This window comes from Prionailurus viverrinus, chromosome E1 (genome assembly GCF_022837055.1).
Source record: "Prionailurus viverrinus isolate Anna chromosome E1, UM_Priviv_1.0, whole genome shotgun sequence".
Lineage (NCBI taxonomy): Eukaryota > Metazoa > Chordata > Mammalia > Carnivora > Felidae > Prionailurus > Prionailurus viverrinus.
The window spans coordinates 46,858,716-46,875,030 of record NC_062574.1 but is presented as its reverse complement, the minus strand read 5'-3'; the positions used below and the strand labels follow the sequence as shown (position 1 = coordinate 46,875,030).

General features: G+C 60.1%; 1 protein-coding gene across 3 annotated transcripts; it reads left to right on the top strand.

The window, feature by feature from the left end:
- FDXR (ferredoxin reductase) lies at window positions 1–11,864 on the top strand. 3 transcript variants are annotated; one of them, XM_047832966.1, is made up of 13 exons: window positions 1–166; window positions 741–859; window positions 951–1,022; window positions 7,260–7,355; window positions 7,566–7,688; window positions 7,867–7,980; window positions 8,336–8,437; window positions 9,250–9,357; window positions 9,607–9,691; window positions 9,824–10,023; window positions 10,106–10,277; window positions 11,125–11,295; window positions 11,433–11,708. In XM_047832966.1, exons 1-13 carry the CDS (start codon window positions 88–90, stop codon window positions 11,561–11,563), a joined length of 1,572 nt encoding a protein of 523 aa, XP_047688922.1. In that variant the 5' UTR covers window positions 1–87; the 3' UTR covers window positions 11,564–11,708. The 3 variants fall into 3 exon arrangements, with proteins under 3 accessions (XP_047688922.1, XP_047688919.1, XP_047688920.1); XM_047832963.1 differs by lacking the exon at window positions 741–859 and having other exon boundaries at window positions 925–1,022; window positions 11,125–11,308; window positions 11,433–11,864; XM_047832964.1 differs by lacking the exon at window positions 741–859 and having other exon boundaries at window positions 925–1,022.
- Window positions 11,865–16,315: the final 4,451 nt, after the last annotated feature.

Below are 16,315 nucleotides of genomic sequence, written 5' to 3'. Positions count from 1 at the left end.
GAAGTCCGCGAGCAGCGAGGATCCCTCATCGCGGAGCGCGGGGCCATCTCCGGGGTCGGGTCCGCTGGCTGGTTGGTCTTTCCAGCCATGGCTCCGCGTTGCTGGCGCTGGTGGCACTGGTCGGCGTGGCGTCGGACCCGGCCGCCTCTCCCCGGGAGCACCCCGAGTAGGAGCAGGGCACCTGTAGGGCCGGATGGCTGCGCGGGGAGGCCTGCGAGCGCCAAGTGTGGGGGTCGGCGGAGCTGGGGCAGGGCTGGAGAGGGGTGAGGGGACCAGGGGCGAGACCGGAGAGGTCATCTCATGCGGATGAGATTGGCGTGGTGTACGGGGGCAGGCGGGGGCCTGTGCGGTGAGATGTTAGTCCACAGAAGTGAGAAGGGGAGACTATGAGGTGCACAGGTGTGAGAAGAGGTGAATGAGGGTTATATGAAGGTCTGGGCCGAGAGGGAAGTCCGAAGTAAAACAGGGGTCTATAGGAATGACAGGCGTCTATATGGACAATATAGTATTCTGTGGAGAGAGAGTGGGTAGAAGAGGCATGGCGGGGGGGGGGGGGGGGGTCCACGCCAGCAAGACTGGGATATGGAGCCGGCTGGAAGGATGTGGTATTCTAGCTGGCTGGGTGGGGAACCTTGCAAGAAAAATGAAGTGCTGTGCAGGCAGCTTCAGGGGTGATGGGGAGTGTTGAGTAGGCATAATACATTCATGGGTGAAACGTAGGGCTCTGGATGAAGACACAGACTTTGAGGGTTCAGATGAAGTAAGAGATCCTGCAAACGCCAAGGTTTTGAGGAAAAAGAGGAGGAGAGTGCAATTGGGGGAGAAGCTTGGGAAGCTGCATCTTCTGACACTGTTGTTGGTTTGGGAAGTGGGGAGGGGGTGTTGATCTGACCTCCCACCCATTTCCCATTCCCTCCCACAAAGGCTTCTGGCAGCCGTTCTCCACCCAGGAGCAGCCCCCCCAGATCTGTGTGGTGGGCAGTGGCCCAGCTGGTTTCTATACCGCCCAACACCTGCTAAAGGTAAGCCATGTCTTCCTGGTTCCCTCTCCCATGATTCACCTGCTGCTCCAATCCTGAGGGCAAGTACCACCCCTGTGAGTTTTAAAAGCACTCCTGGATCCCTGATGGGAAAGGGGCTCCCAGTCCATCTAGACTGGACACTTCCTATATGCTTTGTCACCTCCATCTGGGGCTCCCCAGTCTAGGTCCTCAACTATGGGAGAAGTGTGTTTGCCTCATAGGCAGCGGTCAGTGGCAGATGGTCTGAGATGCCTCTTTGGCCAAACCCGTCAGGGATTGTGTAGACCTACAGGATAACTGTATCCTGCCCCTCATCTTCCCTTCTTTCTTTCTCTCCTCTGTCCTCAACGTCCTATGTCTTCAGGCTACCCCCTCTTCTCAGAGTTTTCTGGCCTTATAGGTGCTTCGTCATGCTCTAGCCCTCCCCATGCTATGTTGTTCTTTCAGGCTGCCCTCCACCCCGCCCCCCCCCCATTCCACCCACCCCAAGGCCAGAGTCTCAAGGCTTACAGTGTTGGCCTTGGTGGGCAGGGCCCCAAGGCTGCTGGTTACCCTTGAGGCTTGGGCAGATATTGGTGGGAGGGGGGAGGGATGGAGACCTAGGCTAAGACATGAGACAGTGGCCTCACTTTGGAGGGACTTGGGGTGTCTATGGAGAGACAGGAGGAAGCATGAATATATTAATTATACACACATACATGCAGAAACTTAAAAGGTAGGGTAACCAATCTTCCTAGTTTGCCTAGGACATGGAGTTTTCAATATTAAAACCTGGGGGATTGGGGCACCTGAGCAGCTCAGTTCGTTAAGCGTCCAACTTCGGCTCAAGTCATGATCTCATGGTTTGTGGGTTTGAGCCCCGCATTGGGCTCTGTGCTGACAGCTCAGAGCCTGGAACCTGCTTCGGATTCTGTGTCTCCCTCTCTCTTTCTGCCCCTCCCCCACTCACACGCTCTCTCTCTCTCACAAAAATAAACATTAAAAATTTTTTTAAATGGGGGGCGGTCTTGGGGGAGACCGGCGTGAGTCGGACACCCTGCTGAAAAGTGACCAAGCAACACAGGGGAAAGAGCTAGTTACTGTGATGTGAACAGCATGAGCTAAGTGAGGTGCAGTCAGTCAGAAAGTGTTTCCTGGAGAAGGTGCATTTCAGCTTCATTGAAGGAGGCCACGGGCTTTGGGGAGGACCTGCTGCGTGCGGAGGGGTCATGCATGGGCAAACCGCCCTGTGGTAGAACAGCCCTGGACCCTGGGATGGAGACCGGGGATCCCACAGGGTCAGGGGAGATCCAGGAGGGTTTTGCGTAAGGGGCACTTGCTAGCTGAGCCTGAAATCTGGGGAGCAAAATTGGGCCTTCCAGGCGGGCTTCTCAATGCCCCCAGTGTGAGCAGGGGCTCTGACCTGCACACTTGCACACGCTTTCCTTGTAAGAGGTGCCGGGGGATGGACACAGAGCCAGTTACAAGCCAGTCCTTGCCCACTGGGTGTTCCAAGCTACTGGGTGTGTTCCCCAGACAGGAACACAGTGCAACATGTCAGGGGCAGTGGCACTTAGCCAAGCCAGGTATCGTACAGCATCTCATCTCCCCATGACAACCTCTGAAGAAGGTGTCCTGACTCTCACTTCACAGGTCAGGACACTGAGGCTGAGTGACACTGCCCAGAGTCCCCCCGGACGGGGAAGGTGCTAGGCTCTCAATGCAGGCAGGCAGATGGCAGGGCCGCTCTTTTCTTTTTTTTTTTAAATTAAAAACATGTATTTATTTTTATTTTTTATTAAAAAAAAATTTTTAACGTCTATTTATTATTGAGAGACAGAGAGACACAGAGCATGAGCATGGGAGGGGCTGAGAGATGGAAAGGCACAGAATCTGAAGCAGGTTCCAGGCTCTGAGCCATCAGCACAGAGCCCGATGTGGGGGCTTGAACTCACAAACCGCGAGATCATGACCTGAGCCGAAGTCTGATGCTTAACCGACTGAGCCACCCAGGTGCCCCAATTTTTTATTTTTTTTAAGTTCATTTTTATTTATTTTTGAGAGAGAGACAGAGAACAAGCGAGGGAGGGGCAGAGAGAGAGGGAGACAGAATCCCAAGCAGGCTCTGCGCTGTCAGCATGGAGCCCGATGCAGGGCTTGAACTGCCAAACTGTGAGATCGTGACCTGAGTGGAATTCAAGAGTCAGATTTCCTGACTGGTAGGTGAGCCAACTACGCACCCCCCCCCCACCCCCCAAGTGCATTTTAATGGAAGTATAGTTGATACACAATGCTGCATTAGTTTCAGGCATTCAACATAGTGATCCTTCCCCACCCAGTGTGTATGTTACGCTATTATGTTTCCCCCTAGGGTAGCTACCGTGCCTGGCTTTCACAGCACCGTTGACTGTGTTGCCTGTGCTGTACATTTCATCCCTGTGACTTATTCATTAGATAACTGGAAACCTATGCCTCCCACTCCCCTTCACCCATTTTACCCATCCCTCCACCCTCTCCTCTCTGGCAACCATGAGCTTATTCTGCGTATTTATGGGTCAGAGCTGCTCTTAGGTACCACGCTAGGCTGTTCACTCAATAGTCCTTTATTGGACACTGACACGTTCCAGGCACAGACTCAACAGTAGGAACATAGGTGTGAGCAGGAAAGACATGAGCCCTACGCTCAAGGACATACCAGTCTAATGTAGGAGGGTTGTGGAGTGGAGAGGAAGAGAGTTTACAGTTTCTAAGCCTCTGATAGTGTAAGAAACTGGGGGTGGAGGGCGTGGTGTACAGAGAGCTGCACTCAACTCAGCCTGGAGGAGGAGGTGTCCAAAGTGCTGTCTGAAGGACAGAAGGAGCTGCCAGGTAGGCGAGGGGTAGGTGGCAGGCAAGAGAGGCCCAGGCGCAGAGAACCCCATGGGCAAGGCCCGGAGGGAGGAGAGAGTGTCCCTTTGGGGACAGGTGAGTTTGGGAAGACAGGCTTGTGTGTTAAGCGTGGAGAGCTGATGAGCCCAGAGCCAGGGCGCCTCGGAAGGCTCCGGCCGGGCCTGCAGGCAGGCAGTTTTTCATGGTGCTGTCCACTCACCTCCCCCTCCTTCCATCAGTCCCACGGGATAGGTATTTCCATGCACATTTCTGGGCCTACCTCACACCTGATCAAACTGGGGCTGGGGCCTAGGAATCAACAATTTAATAAAAAAAAAAACTTTTTTACGTTTATCTATTTTTGAGAGAGAGAGAGAGAGACAGCAAAAGTGGGGGAAGTTGCAGAGAAAGAGAGGGAGACACAGAATTCGAAGCAGGCTCCAGGCTCTGAGCTGCCAGCACAGAGCCTGATGTGGGGCTCGAACCCATGAGCTGTGAGACCACATCCTAAGCAGAAGTCAGTTGCTTAACCAACTGAGCCACCCAGGTGCCCCAGGAATCAACAATTTTAAACAGACTTCTCCCCCACCCCCAGGGGATTCAGAAGCCCACTGCTCTAAGTAGGTTGACTTCACTGAAAAGTTTTAGGCAAGCAGCCCATTTTGGACAGGAAAGTCTCTCTGCCTGTAGGGTAGACAGCGGAGCGGGGAGGCAGGACTAGGTGGCCAGGAGAGCAATGGAGAGCTGCGGAGGTGGCAGCGGGGCACAGGAGGGAGGATGGCTGACCGACTGGGCAGGGTTGAGGGGAGCCGGGGAGGAGCCCCAGGTTCTAGCTTGGGCTCTGGGTGGATGGGATGGGAGGGAACAGAGGAGCAGAAGGGGAGAGTTTGGGCGGAATGGGGAGTTGACTTCCATCTGGATGGGTTTGAGGTGTCTGCAGTGTCATCCAGGGGGTCAGGTTTGGAGGGGACAGTCCGGACAGGGGAGAGAGTGGAACAGCAGCAGGTCCATGGGAATCTGAGGTCACAGGAGGGAGTGGCTGCAGCTTCCCCAGGGAATGTGTGTCTGGGAGAGGGGAGGGGTCCCACATTGGAAGAACCTCAGAGAATGTTTTCATTGGGGGCAGGGGCAGAAGAGAAGAAGCCTGAGAAAGAACAGCCAGAGGGGGAGGGGGGAGCTGAGTTAGAGAAGAGAGAGTTCTCTGAAGACAAGGTCGGCCATGAGAGATCTCAGTAAACACACCAGCAGGTCTAGCACTGGGGAGCTGGCCTTGGACTTGAATGGGGTGGTATGACCAGGAGGGAAGGCTCCATAGCAGGAAAGAAGGATGAAAGATGAAAAGCCAGGTTGTGTATGATACGGACTGCCAGGCTGAGCAGTTTGCACTCTGTCCCTTGGTGGTGGGCAGGCAGGGCAGGTTTGTGGGCTAGGCGATTGCGTGCAGCAGTAACGGTAAAAGGCAGATTTTTTTTTCTTAATGTTTATTCATTTATTTTTGAGAGAGAGAGGGAGAGCACAAGTGGAGGAGGGGCAGAGAGAGAGAAGGAGACACAGAATCAAAGCAGCCTCCAGGCTCTTGAACTGTCAGCACAGAGCCCGACACGGGGCTTGAACCCACAGAACTGTGAGATCCTGACCTGAGCCGAAGTCGGACATTTAACTGGCTGAGCCACCCAGGTGCTCCTCAAAGGGTGCCTTTTTGATTGAACGCTCACAGTGGGTCAACTGCGGGGCTAAGGGCTTCAGGCCTCGCTCATTTGATCACAAGCATCACCCAGAAGAGCTGTTCTGTTGTAGGAGAAGTTAAGAAACTTCGCTGTGGGACAGAGCCAGACAGCAGAGGGGCTGGGGTTGGTCCCTGCGGAGTGGAGACAGCATCAGTGGGGCGTGAGGGAGGTGGTTCGGGCACTGCCCGTGGCTGGCCTGGATGGGGACAGTAGGAGGCACGTGTAGCCACGCACTGAAGACAAAGTCCTCAGACACTTAGACCGAGCGGACGTGCAGGGCTGACCTCTGCCAGCGAAACAGCAGCAGCAGCAGCAGCAGCAAACGGCACATGGTCTCTAATTCATGTTCGCCAGGTAGAAACACGCAAGAATGTTAAAGCGTGGGAGGAAGACACGAGGAGCCTCCAGACATAGACCAAACACACATCTGGTGTTTACGTGAAAGCATGCAGGGAAGCCGTGCGGTTCCAAGGACTGTTAAGCAATTACAGTGGGTCTGTTCCCTAACTGGCTCCTGGGCGATCACGGGGCTCTGTTCTCATAGTGCTATCGCACTCGACAGCCTTGAGACCCGAACATCGCTGACGTTTCGGCAATTACACCATTCACTTTCCCGGGGCCTTACAGTTCTCCAGAAATAACTCCCCAGGCACGTTCGGACAGGTGGGTGGTGGGGAGCCTGGACTTGGGCGCAGGCAGTGGGTGGAGGGCAAGAGGGGATTTGGACAAAGGTGAGGAGGTGAGTGTGAGCCTTTGTAGGGGTGAGGGCGACTGGCGGGCAGGAGCTCATTTGGCTGGAGTCCCATTGAATCGGGAGCATCACAGCAAGAGCCTCGGATGGGGGTGCCCCAAGGCAGGGCAGTGTCATCCGTGGGAGCCCCAACCTCTTGGCTCCAAACCCGCTGTGGCCCAGCATCTCTCACGGTCCTGACCTGGATGCTTCCCAACACCCCCGAGAGGGGGCTGTTATCTGTCCCAGTTTGCAGAGGAAGAATCTGACACCCAGGCAGATCTCGGGACTGGCCAGGGCCGTGTGACTGGTTGGTGGCAGAGCCAGACCCGACTTGTCTGCCCAACCGCAACCCTTTGCTTTCCCCGTGGCCCCTGTAGGTGCTCCAGAGGGCAGGCCACGTGGGACCTCACCGTATAAGTGAGCTCGTTTTTTCTAAGACCGAGAGTGAGCCGCTTCGATCTCCTTCTCCCTTCCACATCCCTCCCTCCCATGTCTTGTGGACCCCTTTTCCAACAGGATGATTGTGGAGGCTAGAGCTAAGGCGGCTCTCAAGTTCAAAGCGCAGTTCTCAGCTCATCAGACTGGCTGAGCATTTCTAGAAGTATGGGAGGGTTCAAAGGCAGGGCTGCGTGTCATGCCTGAGCCAAGTGGGTGAAGAAGCTCCCCGGCCGCAACTCCAGTAGCGGGAGAGCTGCCTCCTTCCTCCCCTCGCGATGGGCTGGCAGTCCCGAGGGCTGACCTCGGCTGCCCGTGCCACCGTGCTGCCCCAGTCCTCTTGTCTGGGTCTCCAGGCTGCTGGGGAGCTGGGGGCCCCTCTTTCTCCTTGTGTCTGCCCCCCGCTGAGCTGGGCTCTCCTGCCCCATCGGGGATGGGAGGAGCCCTAGGGCCCAGCCTCTCCCTCAGCCCCACCGACTGTCGACCTCTCCCCAGCACCACCCCCAGGCCCACGTGGACATCTACGAGAAGCAGCTTGTGCCCTTCGGCCTGGTGCGCTTTGGCGTGGCGCCCGACCACCCCGAGGTGAAGGTGGGTCTCTCTGGGCCCGAGGAGGGGGTTTGGAGACGGGTTAAGCTGAGGAGGGAAAGGGGGCTCCCTGGCTGCATGGAATGACCCCGGGTGCTCTGTGTGGATGTCACACGGGTTCCCGCCTGGGGACATTGTGAGGCGAGGGTGGCTCAGGCATGGTTCCTGAAGTGCCCGGCCCCTAACCCCTTCCCCTCCGGGGGCCTGTTGCAGAATGTCATCAACACCTTTACCCAGACGGCTCGCTCGGCCCGATGTGCCTTCCGTGGCAATGTGGTGGTGGGCAGGGACGTGGCTGTGCCGGAGCTCCGGGCGGCCTACCACGCTGTGGTGCTGGTGAGTGCCCACGGGGGGGGGCAGGGTGGGCAGGGGATTGGGGCAGGGTGGCCGCTGGCCGAGGGATGGAAGGTGGTAGGGGTGAGGCCCAAGCCACTGGGCAGGGGAGCTGGGAGGAGGGCTACCAGGGTCTGCCTGGCCCCTTAGCTGGTGCCAAGCACTCTGGGTCTTTCCTCAGAGCTATGGGGCAGAGGACCATCGGGCCCTGGAAATTCCTGGTGAGGAGCTGCCTGGGGTGTTCTCGGCCCGGGCCTTTGTGGGCTGGTACAACGGGCTTCCTGAGAACCGGGAGGTGAGTTTGGGGAGCACTCCTGCTACTTCTTCCTCCCCACCCCTCAGCCAGGGCCAGGGGCAGCTCTTGGATGCCGCAGCTGGGGGGCGTGGGAGCCGCTGTCCAAAACTGGGAGGTCCCCAGTGAGATGAGATGTGAAGCATCAGGCTGCCTGAGGGGGGAGGTCAGCCAGGGAAGGCCTCTGGGAGAAGGCGGGGCTGGGTAGGAGAGGAGGGGCTTCCTCTGAGGCTCAGGTGGGGGTGGGCTTTCTGAGTGTAGGGAAGCCTGGGGGCTCGACTGGGGATTGGGCATGAGCTGAGATGAGACTGACCGGGGCCAAAGCTAGGGGAGCCCTACCCGGACCTCTCCCTACTAGCTGGCACCAGACCTGAGCTGTGACACAGCCGTGATTCTGGGGCAAGGGAATGTGGCTCTGGATGTGGCCCGGATCCTGCTGACCCCACCTGAGCACCTGGAGGTGAGTGGGTAGGTCAGGGGCTGGAGGCGGGGGGGGGGGGGGGGGGGGAGGCTGGGGACACACTGAGGAGAGGGTGCCACTGCCTGCAGGGTTCAGGCCTCATCCTCCAAACTGAGCTCAGTGCCTCTGTTTCCCTATGGTGCCAGGCAGAAGCCTTCCGAAAGGCAGCCCGTGAGCTTTGCCTCATACCGTTTCCGCTTCGCTTTCTGCACTCTAGCTACGTGGGCCTTAAAAAACAAACAAACAAACAAACAAACAAACACCTATTCAGTGTGTACATCACTCCCCCTGCCAGTTAACCTGTGTTCATCTTTTAGTTCTTGGCTCAGCTGTCCCTTCCTCCAGGAAGCCCTCCAGTACTGCCTTAATAGGTCTATTTCCCTATAATACCCTCTCGTAGACTTGTCTACTTCTGTTTCAAGGCACGTTATCGCCATGACAATTTTATACTTATTAGTGAACATTTGGTAAGTGTCACTCTCTCTTACCAAATCAGAAGCTCTGTGAGGGCCAGCACCGTGTCTCTTTTGCTTACCACTGACACCCCACCCCCATGCCCCTTGCCTCGTGCCTGGCCCAAGCAAAACACTGAGTGGACACTTGTTGAACGAAAGAGCGGGAAGGAGCCTGGCTGGCTACTAGTTGGAGCCGTTTGCAGAATTGGAGGCAGTGCTCCATCTGGCCACCAGGTGGGGCAGTGGTGCCGTTTCAGGCTGCAGAGCTTCTCCCCACTGAGGGTAGGGAAACAGCCAAATGAAAAGGCCTCTTGCCTGGTCAGTGCCGGATGACTTTAAGCCCCCCTTTTGTGCCAGAAAACGGACATCACAGAGGCTGCCCTGGGGGTACTGAGGCAGAGTCGGGTGAAGACGGTGTGGATAGTGGGCCGACGCGGACCCCTGCAAGTGGCCTTCACCATTAAGGTGCCGGGGCCAGAGGGAGAGGGGTCATGGTCCCAAATAGATGGTCTGCCCTTGGGAGGTGTGGCAGGACTGAGCCCCCGAGAATGGCTCCTGCCTACGGTGGAAGAGGGGGAGCCCGGCAGGGCCCCGGGGCCTAGTGCCTTCTGTGGTGGCGGGTGGGGTGTCTCCCCTGTGGTCTGGTCTCTGGGGTGGGCTCCAGAGTGGACAGTGCTCTGGGCCTGAACTCCTCCCCTACCTCCCATCCCCAAGGAGCTTCGGGAGATGATTCAGTTACCAGGAACCCGGCCCATTTTGGATCCTGCGGATTTCTTGGGCCTTCAGGACAGAATCAAGGGTGAGGGGCCCTGACCTGGCCCCCCAGCTCTCTAGGGAGGGGATGGTCTAGGTCAGACAGGGCTCGGGGGAGAGCACTGGGGGCGAGGGCTGTAACCCAGGGCCAGGCCTGAGATGTTCTCATTGCTGACAGAGGTCCCCCGCCCGAGGAAGAGGCTCACAGAACTGCTGCTTCGAACAGCCACGGAGAAGCCAGGGACAGAGGACGCTGCCCGCCAGGCACCGGCCTCCCGCGCCTGGGGCCTCCGCTTTTTCCGAAGCCCCCAGCAGGTGCTGCCATCACCAGACGGGCGACGGGCAGCAGGCATTCGCCTGGCAGTCACCAGACTGGAGGCAAGTCTCATGTTACTCAAAGATACCCGCCTTCTCAAGTCTCCCCACCCCAGCCCGGTGTTGCCCACGCTCTCCTCAACAGGGTGTCGGTGAGGCTGCCCGGGCAGTGCCCACTGGAGACACGGAAGACCTCCCTTGTGGGCTGGTACTGAGCAGCGTTGGGTATAAGAGCCGTCCCATCGACCCCAGTGTGCCCTTTGACCCCAAGCTTGGGGTCATCCCCAACATGGAAGGCCGGGTTGTAGATGTGCCAGGTGAGAGGATGCCGAAATCTAGGCACGAAACCATGGTGGGGGATGGAGAGGCTGGCGTCACCTGGGGCCGTTCATTCATTCATTTGGCCAGTGACATGCACTAAGAAACTGCTCTGAGCCAGGACGCTGTTCCGGGACGCTGTCCTGGGACCCAGCTACCCTCCTTCTGGCTCTAGCTAGGAGGGAGGTTCTCAGTCTAGCCGACATGCCCACATATGCCTGGTGATCTAGTTGGTCACTTGACTGAGGCGTGCTTTGGGCTAGGCCCCTGTGCTTGGTGCTGGGACTAGAGAGGAAACCACAGCCCCTGTCCTAAAGGAGCCTCCAGTCTGATTAAATACCCATTCATTCATTCTGCTAGTATTTTTTTTTAAATTTGTTTTACATTTATTTATTTTTGATGGAGAGAGAGCATAAGCGGGGGAGGGGCAGAGAGAGAGGGAGACAGAATCTGAAGCAGGCTCCAGGCTCTGAGCTGTCAGCACAGAGCCCAACGTGGGGCTTGAACCCACGAACTGCAAGATCATGACCTGAGCCGAAGTCAGACGCTCAACCGACTGAGGCACCCAGGCGCCCCATTCTGCTAGTATTTAGAAGGGCCTGCTAAGACTGGAGGCGGGCCAAGACCCATCTCCTACCCTCAGGGAGCTCCTGGTCGACAGGGAGATTGAGATGGAAGGGGCGGTGTGATATGAACAGGTTGAGAAGAGTCCAAGGCCGCGGGCCAGCGCGGGTATGCTTGGGGTGTGCACGCGTGTGTATGCACAGGTGTGTGCCCTGGGGGCTTAGACTTGCCAGAAGTATCCAGCTACCTGTCCTTTCCTGACCCTTTGTTATCCCCTGCCAGGCCTCTACTGCAGCGGCTGGGTGAAGCGGGGGCCCACAGGCGTCATCGCCACCACCATGACTGACAGCTTCCTCACCGGCCAGATGCTGTTGCAGGACCTGAAGGCTGGGCTGCTGCCACCGGGTCCCAGGCCTGGCTATGCAGCCATCGAGGCCCTGCTCAGCAGCCGAGGTCTGGGCCCCATGTGAGCTCTTGGGAGGTGTGGTGGGCAGCCCTGGGCCTTTCCACTGCTTGGGAAGGGTGCTCTGGGCTGGAGGTGGGGCTGGAGGAGGAGGTGGAGGCAGTGACTTCTCTTCCCTGTGCCTCAGGGGTCCGGCCTGTCTCTTTCTCGGACTGGGAGAAGCTGGATGCCGAGGAAGTGTCCCGGGGCAAGGGTGCTGGGAAGCCCCGGGAGAAGCTGCTGGATCCTCAGGAGATGCTGGGGCTGCTGGGGCGCTGAGCCTAGATCCCAGCCTGGCAGGGACGGAAGGCATGCTGTGCAGGGGAGAGGGGCCTGGGTCAGCCAGCGGGACTCTGCGCCACAGCTGTGTCGCCTACCTGCCCTGGTACGGGGCCTTGGCCGCCTCTTTTCCAGGGCCCTCTGCGTGCTTTCCCCTGGCGAAAGGTCACCCTCGCCAGAGATAACTTTAGGGGTGGGTGGAAGTGCAGGCTGACTTTCCTCCCTCCCACCTCTTTCCCGCCGGACTGTGGAGGGTCACCAGGTCAGGAATGTACTGGAAATAAAACAGCTGTGACGGAGGGCCAGTGGTTGGTGTGCAACTTCTTTTGGGGCCCGGGGTCACCTTCCAGCCACGGCTCCCCGCCTGTCACCAGGTGGCGCTGCAGAGCCAGCTCCCTGCTCTGGGGACTCTTGGGGGCCGCAGGGTGTTTGGCAGTCAGGCCTAGAACCCACTGTCCCTCTCGTGGCTTGGGTCTGCTGCTGCGGCCTGCCTGCCTTCTGCTCACACCTCAGGCGCCCTGGGACCCCATCGTGCCTGCTCCACGGGTCCCTCGGGCCAGTTCCCTTTATGGTTAGCCCCCCGTAGAACCAAAACAAGAAGAGAAAAAGTGGGAGCGAGGAGTCAGGCAGCAGCTTGCCTCAGGCCCGCCTTGTGGCCCAGAGGGTCCAACCTGTCTTGGTGTCCAGCCACAGGGACAAGCCTTTTAAAAACAGCACCTCAGTCTCTGTTGTACTTTGCAGTTTATGAGGCATGTTCACCGTCTTTTGTGCCAGTCCCCAAGAGGCTGGTCTCACTTTAGAGAGCGAGGGATCCTCAAACGAACTGGCCCAAGGTCACACAGCTAGTGAGCTGCGGGCTCGAACCCAGGGCTCCAGGCGGGCTGTTGGTTTCTCCGAGGCCGCACTTGGCCCCAAGTGTCGGGTCTGGGGACGCAGTCCCGGGGAGGGGAGAAGGGACCCAGGCGTCCCGCGCGCGGGCGGGCAAGGAGGGGCCTGGAGCAGCGGGGAGCGGGCGGCGGGGCGGGGCGGAGGCGGCGGGCCCCGGCGGGGCGGGCCCGCGCGGGCGGCGGCGAGCGCTCAGCCACAGCCGGCTGGCGAGCCCTGGGAGCCAGAGGCGCGGCGTGCCGCCCAGCCCGGGACGGAGCCAGGCGCCCAGCGGACCCCGGGAGGGCGCGGGGCGCCGGGCGCGGGGCGGGGGCCAGCCCTGCCCAGCCCGCCAGGCCGCGCCGCGGACACGGGCCCCGCGTTGCCCGGGCTCAGGTGCCCGCCGAGCTAGGACGGAGCGCGCCAGCGCGCGGGGCCGAGGCGCCGGGACATGCAGCGCGCGGGAGGCGGCCGGCGCGGGCTCTCGGCGCGGGCGCAGCGCCCCTTCCCCCCGGTGAGTGGCGGGTGGCGAACCGGGGACGCCAACTTCGCCGCCAACTTGGGGCTGGGCTCGGGCGCCGCGCGGGCAAGGACGGCGGAGACAGACGCGGGAGTCCCGGGGACAGTCTGGCCGGCGCGGGGAGCCCGAGGAGGGGGCGGCCCGGGGCACCGGGACCCTCGGGGACCGGGCCTGGGGTTCGGCCCCGGGGCGGATGGAGAGGAGGCGAGAGAGGGAGGCCGAGGTGACAGGCGCGAGGCGGACGCGAGGGAAGGACGCGGGTGAGGCGCCCAAGACGTTCGTCTCCCCGGTCGCGGAGCCCTCCAGCTCCTCCTTCGCTGGGCGTCGCGGCGCCGCGGGGGAGGGGGCGGTGCGGGGACGCGGGAGTCCGGGCTGCCGGCCCCCGCAACTGTTGCTGCTGGAAGCCCGCTGGGCCGGGGAGCCCGGCCGGGGGCTGGGGCCGCGACCGGGCGGAGGGGGCTGGAGAGGGCCTGGGCAGAGAGGACGAAAGGGGGCTGTGGGTGGTTCCGGGAGCTGGGCCCCTGCCTCCCGGAGGTCTGCTGATCGCCTTCTGCGCGCATCTCCCTTGACACTCCCCCGCCCCTTCGCACGCTGCGAGTCCCCGGGGTCCTTATCCCCCCAGCTCTCCTCCTCCTCTCCCCCGCCCGGCATAGCGCTCCCTCCTCTGACCTCAGGGAATCAGCGTGGGGTTCACGGGGTGGTGGGATCTTCCCAAATGCTGACCCAACGCCCGGTGGACCCGGGCTCCGAGGGCGCAAAAGGAAGGCTGGGCGAAGAGGACCATGGGAGAACCGTGAGCCCCGCAGCGCTGGGCCCTGGCTGTCGCACCAGCGGGTTTGCTCAGGTCTCCCGGGGCTTCGACAAGGATCCCCGACGGCGGGGAAGGGAAACCCGGAGCCTCCTGCTGCAGAAGGCGTTTCGTGCCCAGGCCTGGGAGGCCTTGTGAAGGCAAGGCATCAAGCAGCCAGGAAATCCCCAAGGGTGTGCGTCCCAGGACCCTTCCAGAGGTCCTGCTCGGTGAGCGAAGACGCGGGGCTCCCAGCCGGGTTCTGGACGCTCACACCATTGATCCACCCTGCTTCCTAGCCCTGCTGTCCCGGCAGGACTTCTGGCTGGGTGCCCCAGCCCTCCCACGGTGGTAACACCCTGGCTCGGTCTCCTCCGCTGGCTCCACAGGGAAACCGAGGAAGGCTCGTGCGCTCTATCTTGGAGCCCGTCTAGTTTCTGGCTGCGCCAGTCGGTTTCAAGTCTGCTCCTAAACTCCGTACTAAGAATTTGAATAGGAGCGTGAAGGGGAGTCCGGGAGGCTGGAGACCAGACTTCTGGGTTCACCCCAAGCCCTGGCACCCCGGCCCACAGCCCCGTCAGCCAGGCGAGCTCGCCCCCCGCCAGCCTGCGGGGCTTGCGGTGAGTGGGGGTGGGGGCCGAGAGCCGGGAACGCCTGCGGGGTGGGGGTGGGGTGTAGCAGCGCGGCGGGGGGCGCGGACGTGGTGCCCAGTTTGGCCGCCAGGAGGCGTGGCACGGGTCCCGGAGCCCGGAGTCGCCGCCGCTGCCGCCGCCGCCGCATCGCGAGTGTCCTTGAGCCGCGGGTGACGGTGGCTCTCGCCGCTCGCGCCCCGTCCTCCCGCGGGGGGAGCCTGATGCCACGTTCCCTATGAATTATTTATCGCCGGCCTAAAAATACCCCGAACTTCACAGCCCGAGTGTAAGAGATTCCTGCCAAGGGGAGGGGGCGGGGCGCCCCCCGGGGGGCCAGGGCGGAATCGGCGGGGAGGTGGAGGGGGCGGGGTAGTTAATCTTGGAGGGAGACTTTGGTGCCCGCGCCAGTGGGAGCGAGATGCAGCGGCGGTCTTTTCCCCTGACGCCTGGGTTCGGATTTTTAGCTCAGCGGAAGTGCAGGAGGGAAGGAAACCCGACGGCAAAGGAGAGGCCGCTTACCAAAGGGCTGTGGATATAACGGGGCCGAGCAGCCGGGATCCCCCTGCTCCCCCGAAGCAGCGCAGCTGGTGGGTGGGGCCTCTTCCTGGGGCCAAAGCTCCTGGCCTGGGCGGCGGGGGGCGGCGGGGGAACCACCAGTGTCTGGTGTGTGAGTGTGCCTGTGCGCACATCCGTGTGTGGGAGCCTGCCTGGGAATGGGGGAGGGGGTTGGAGGGCGAGAAGAGCCCTCAGCACGCAGAGGTTCTCAGGCAGCTCAAGGTGATGCTGAGTGTTTCAGAGGACTGACCACTGCCACCCTCCCCTGGGTCTTTTTGTGGTCCCGGCGTTCAGTAATTTACCAGCCTGTTAGCGAAAGATGCGAGACGCTGAGGGAGGGGGCAGAGGTTCCTAAGACGAAGTCAGGTGTGTGGCAGGGGCATCATCTGGTGGGCAAATACCTGCCAGTGGCATAGTAGGGAGCTTCCCAGCCTCTGAGGGGTAGGGGTAGGAAGGGCAGGTGGCCTACAGCCCCACCCAGACCCTGTGTCTTGTCACCTGCTGTGTCCCGAGCCCAGAGGGACTAGGGCAGGTGCCCTGTGGGAGAGGGATTTAGGTTGGGCCCTCAAAATTCTGGAATTTTGTTGTGTAGGCAAGAGAGAGGCCATGGGAAGAGGACATTCTAGCCAGAGGGAGCAACAGAGCAGGGACCTGGGGATGATGACAGTGGGGGCTGTCTGGCTAACAGACCGGCAGGAGCGTGGAGTCTATGGAGGGGAGAGAATGCGTTGGTGTCTGGGTGTGTGGGGCCCTAATCATGGGACCAAGGTGTCTGGACTTCATCTGTGGGCACCAGGGAGCAGCTGTGCTGTCTGAGGAGAGGGTGCGGTGGCCCTCTGAGCAACGTTTCAGATCAGCGGGGTGGGAGGGTGGGGTGGTGGATGGGAGGTGGAGGGGTGGGGGGCCGGGGCTGGGGCTATGACCCTCCTGCCTTGTGGGGGAGACTGGATGTCATGTGGTGATAAGACCCTGGGGTCTGAACCTCTTTGAATCTGCCCGTTGCTCTTTGAAGCCCAGAAATTTGCCTGAAGGAGCCCCTCCCGTCCAGTCGCATTCTGTGCTCACTCCTGACAGGAGGCACCACCTGCCTCAACTTCCTCTTCTCAACTCCAGTCCCAGGGGACACCTTCCCGCAGGGGGAGTCTCTGGGGCCAGGGCCCCCTAGGAGTTGGGGGAGGGCCTGGATCCTGCATCTAGAGTCACGTTTTTCCAAAGAAGCAAAATGAGAGCTACATGCATCATTTTACATTTTCTAGTGGCAACGTTAGAAAAAGTAAAAAGAAACGGGTGAAGTTAGTTCTAGCCGTATATGTTTAACTCAGTGCGTGTGACATTATTTCAGCACGTAATCAATATAAAAAATATTGAGATACTTCGCGTCCTTGTTTTCATGC

Bases quoted from the DNA above. Each gene is read 5' to 3' on its own strand.
- FDXR (XM_047832963.1), top strand. From the start codon at position 88: ATGGCTCCGCGTTGCTGGCGCTGGTGGCACTGGTCGGCGTGGCGTCGG. The intron at 7,981-8,335 runs GTGAGTTTGGGG...TCTCCCTACTAG, and splicing joins GGCTTCCTGAGAACCGGGAG to CTGGCACCAGACCTGAGCTG. The intron at 10,278-11,124 runs GTGAGAGGATGC...ATCCCCTGCCAG, and splicing joins CCGGGTTGTAGATGTGCCAG to GCCTCTACTGCAGCGGCTGG.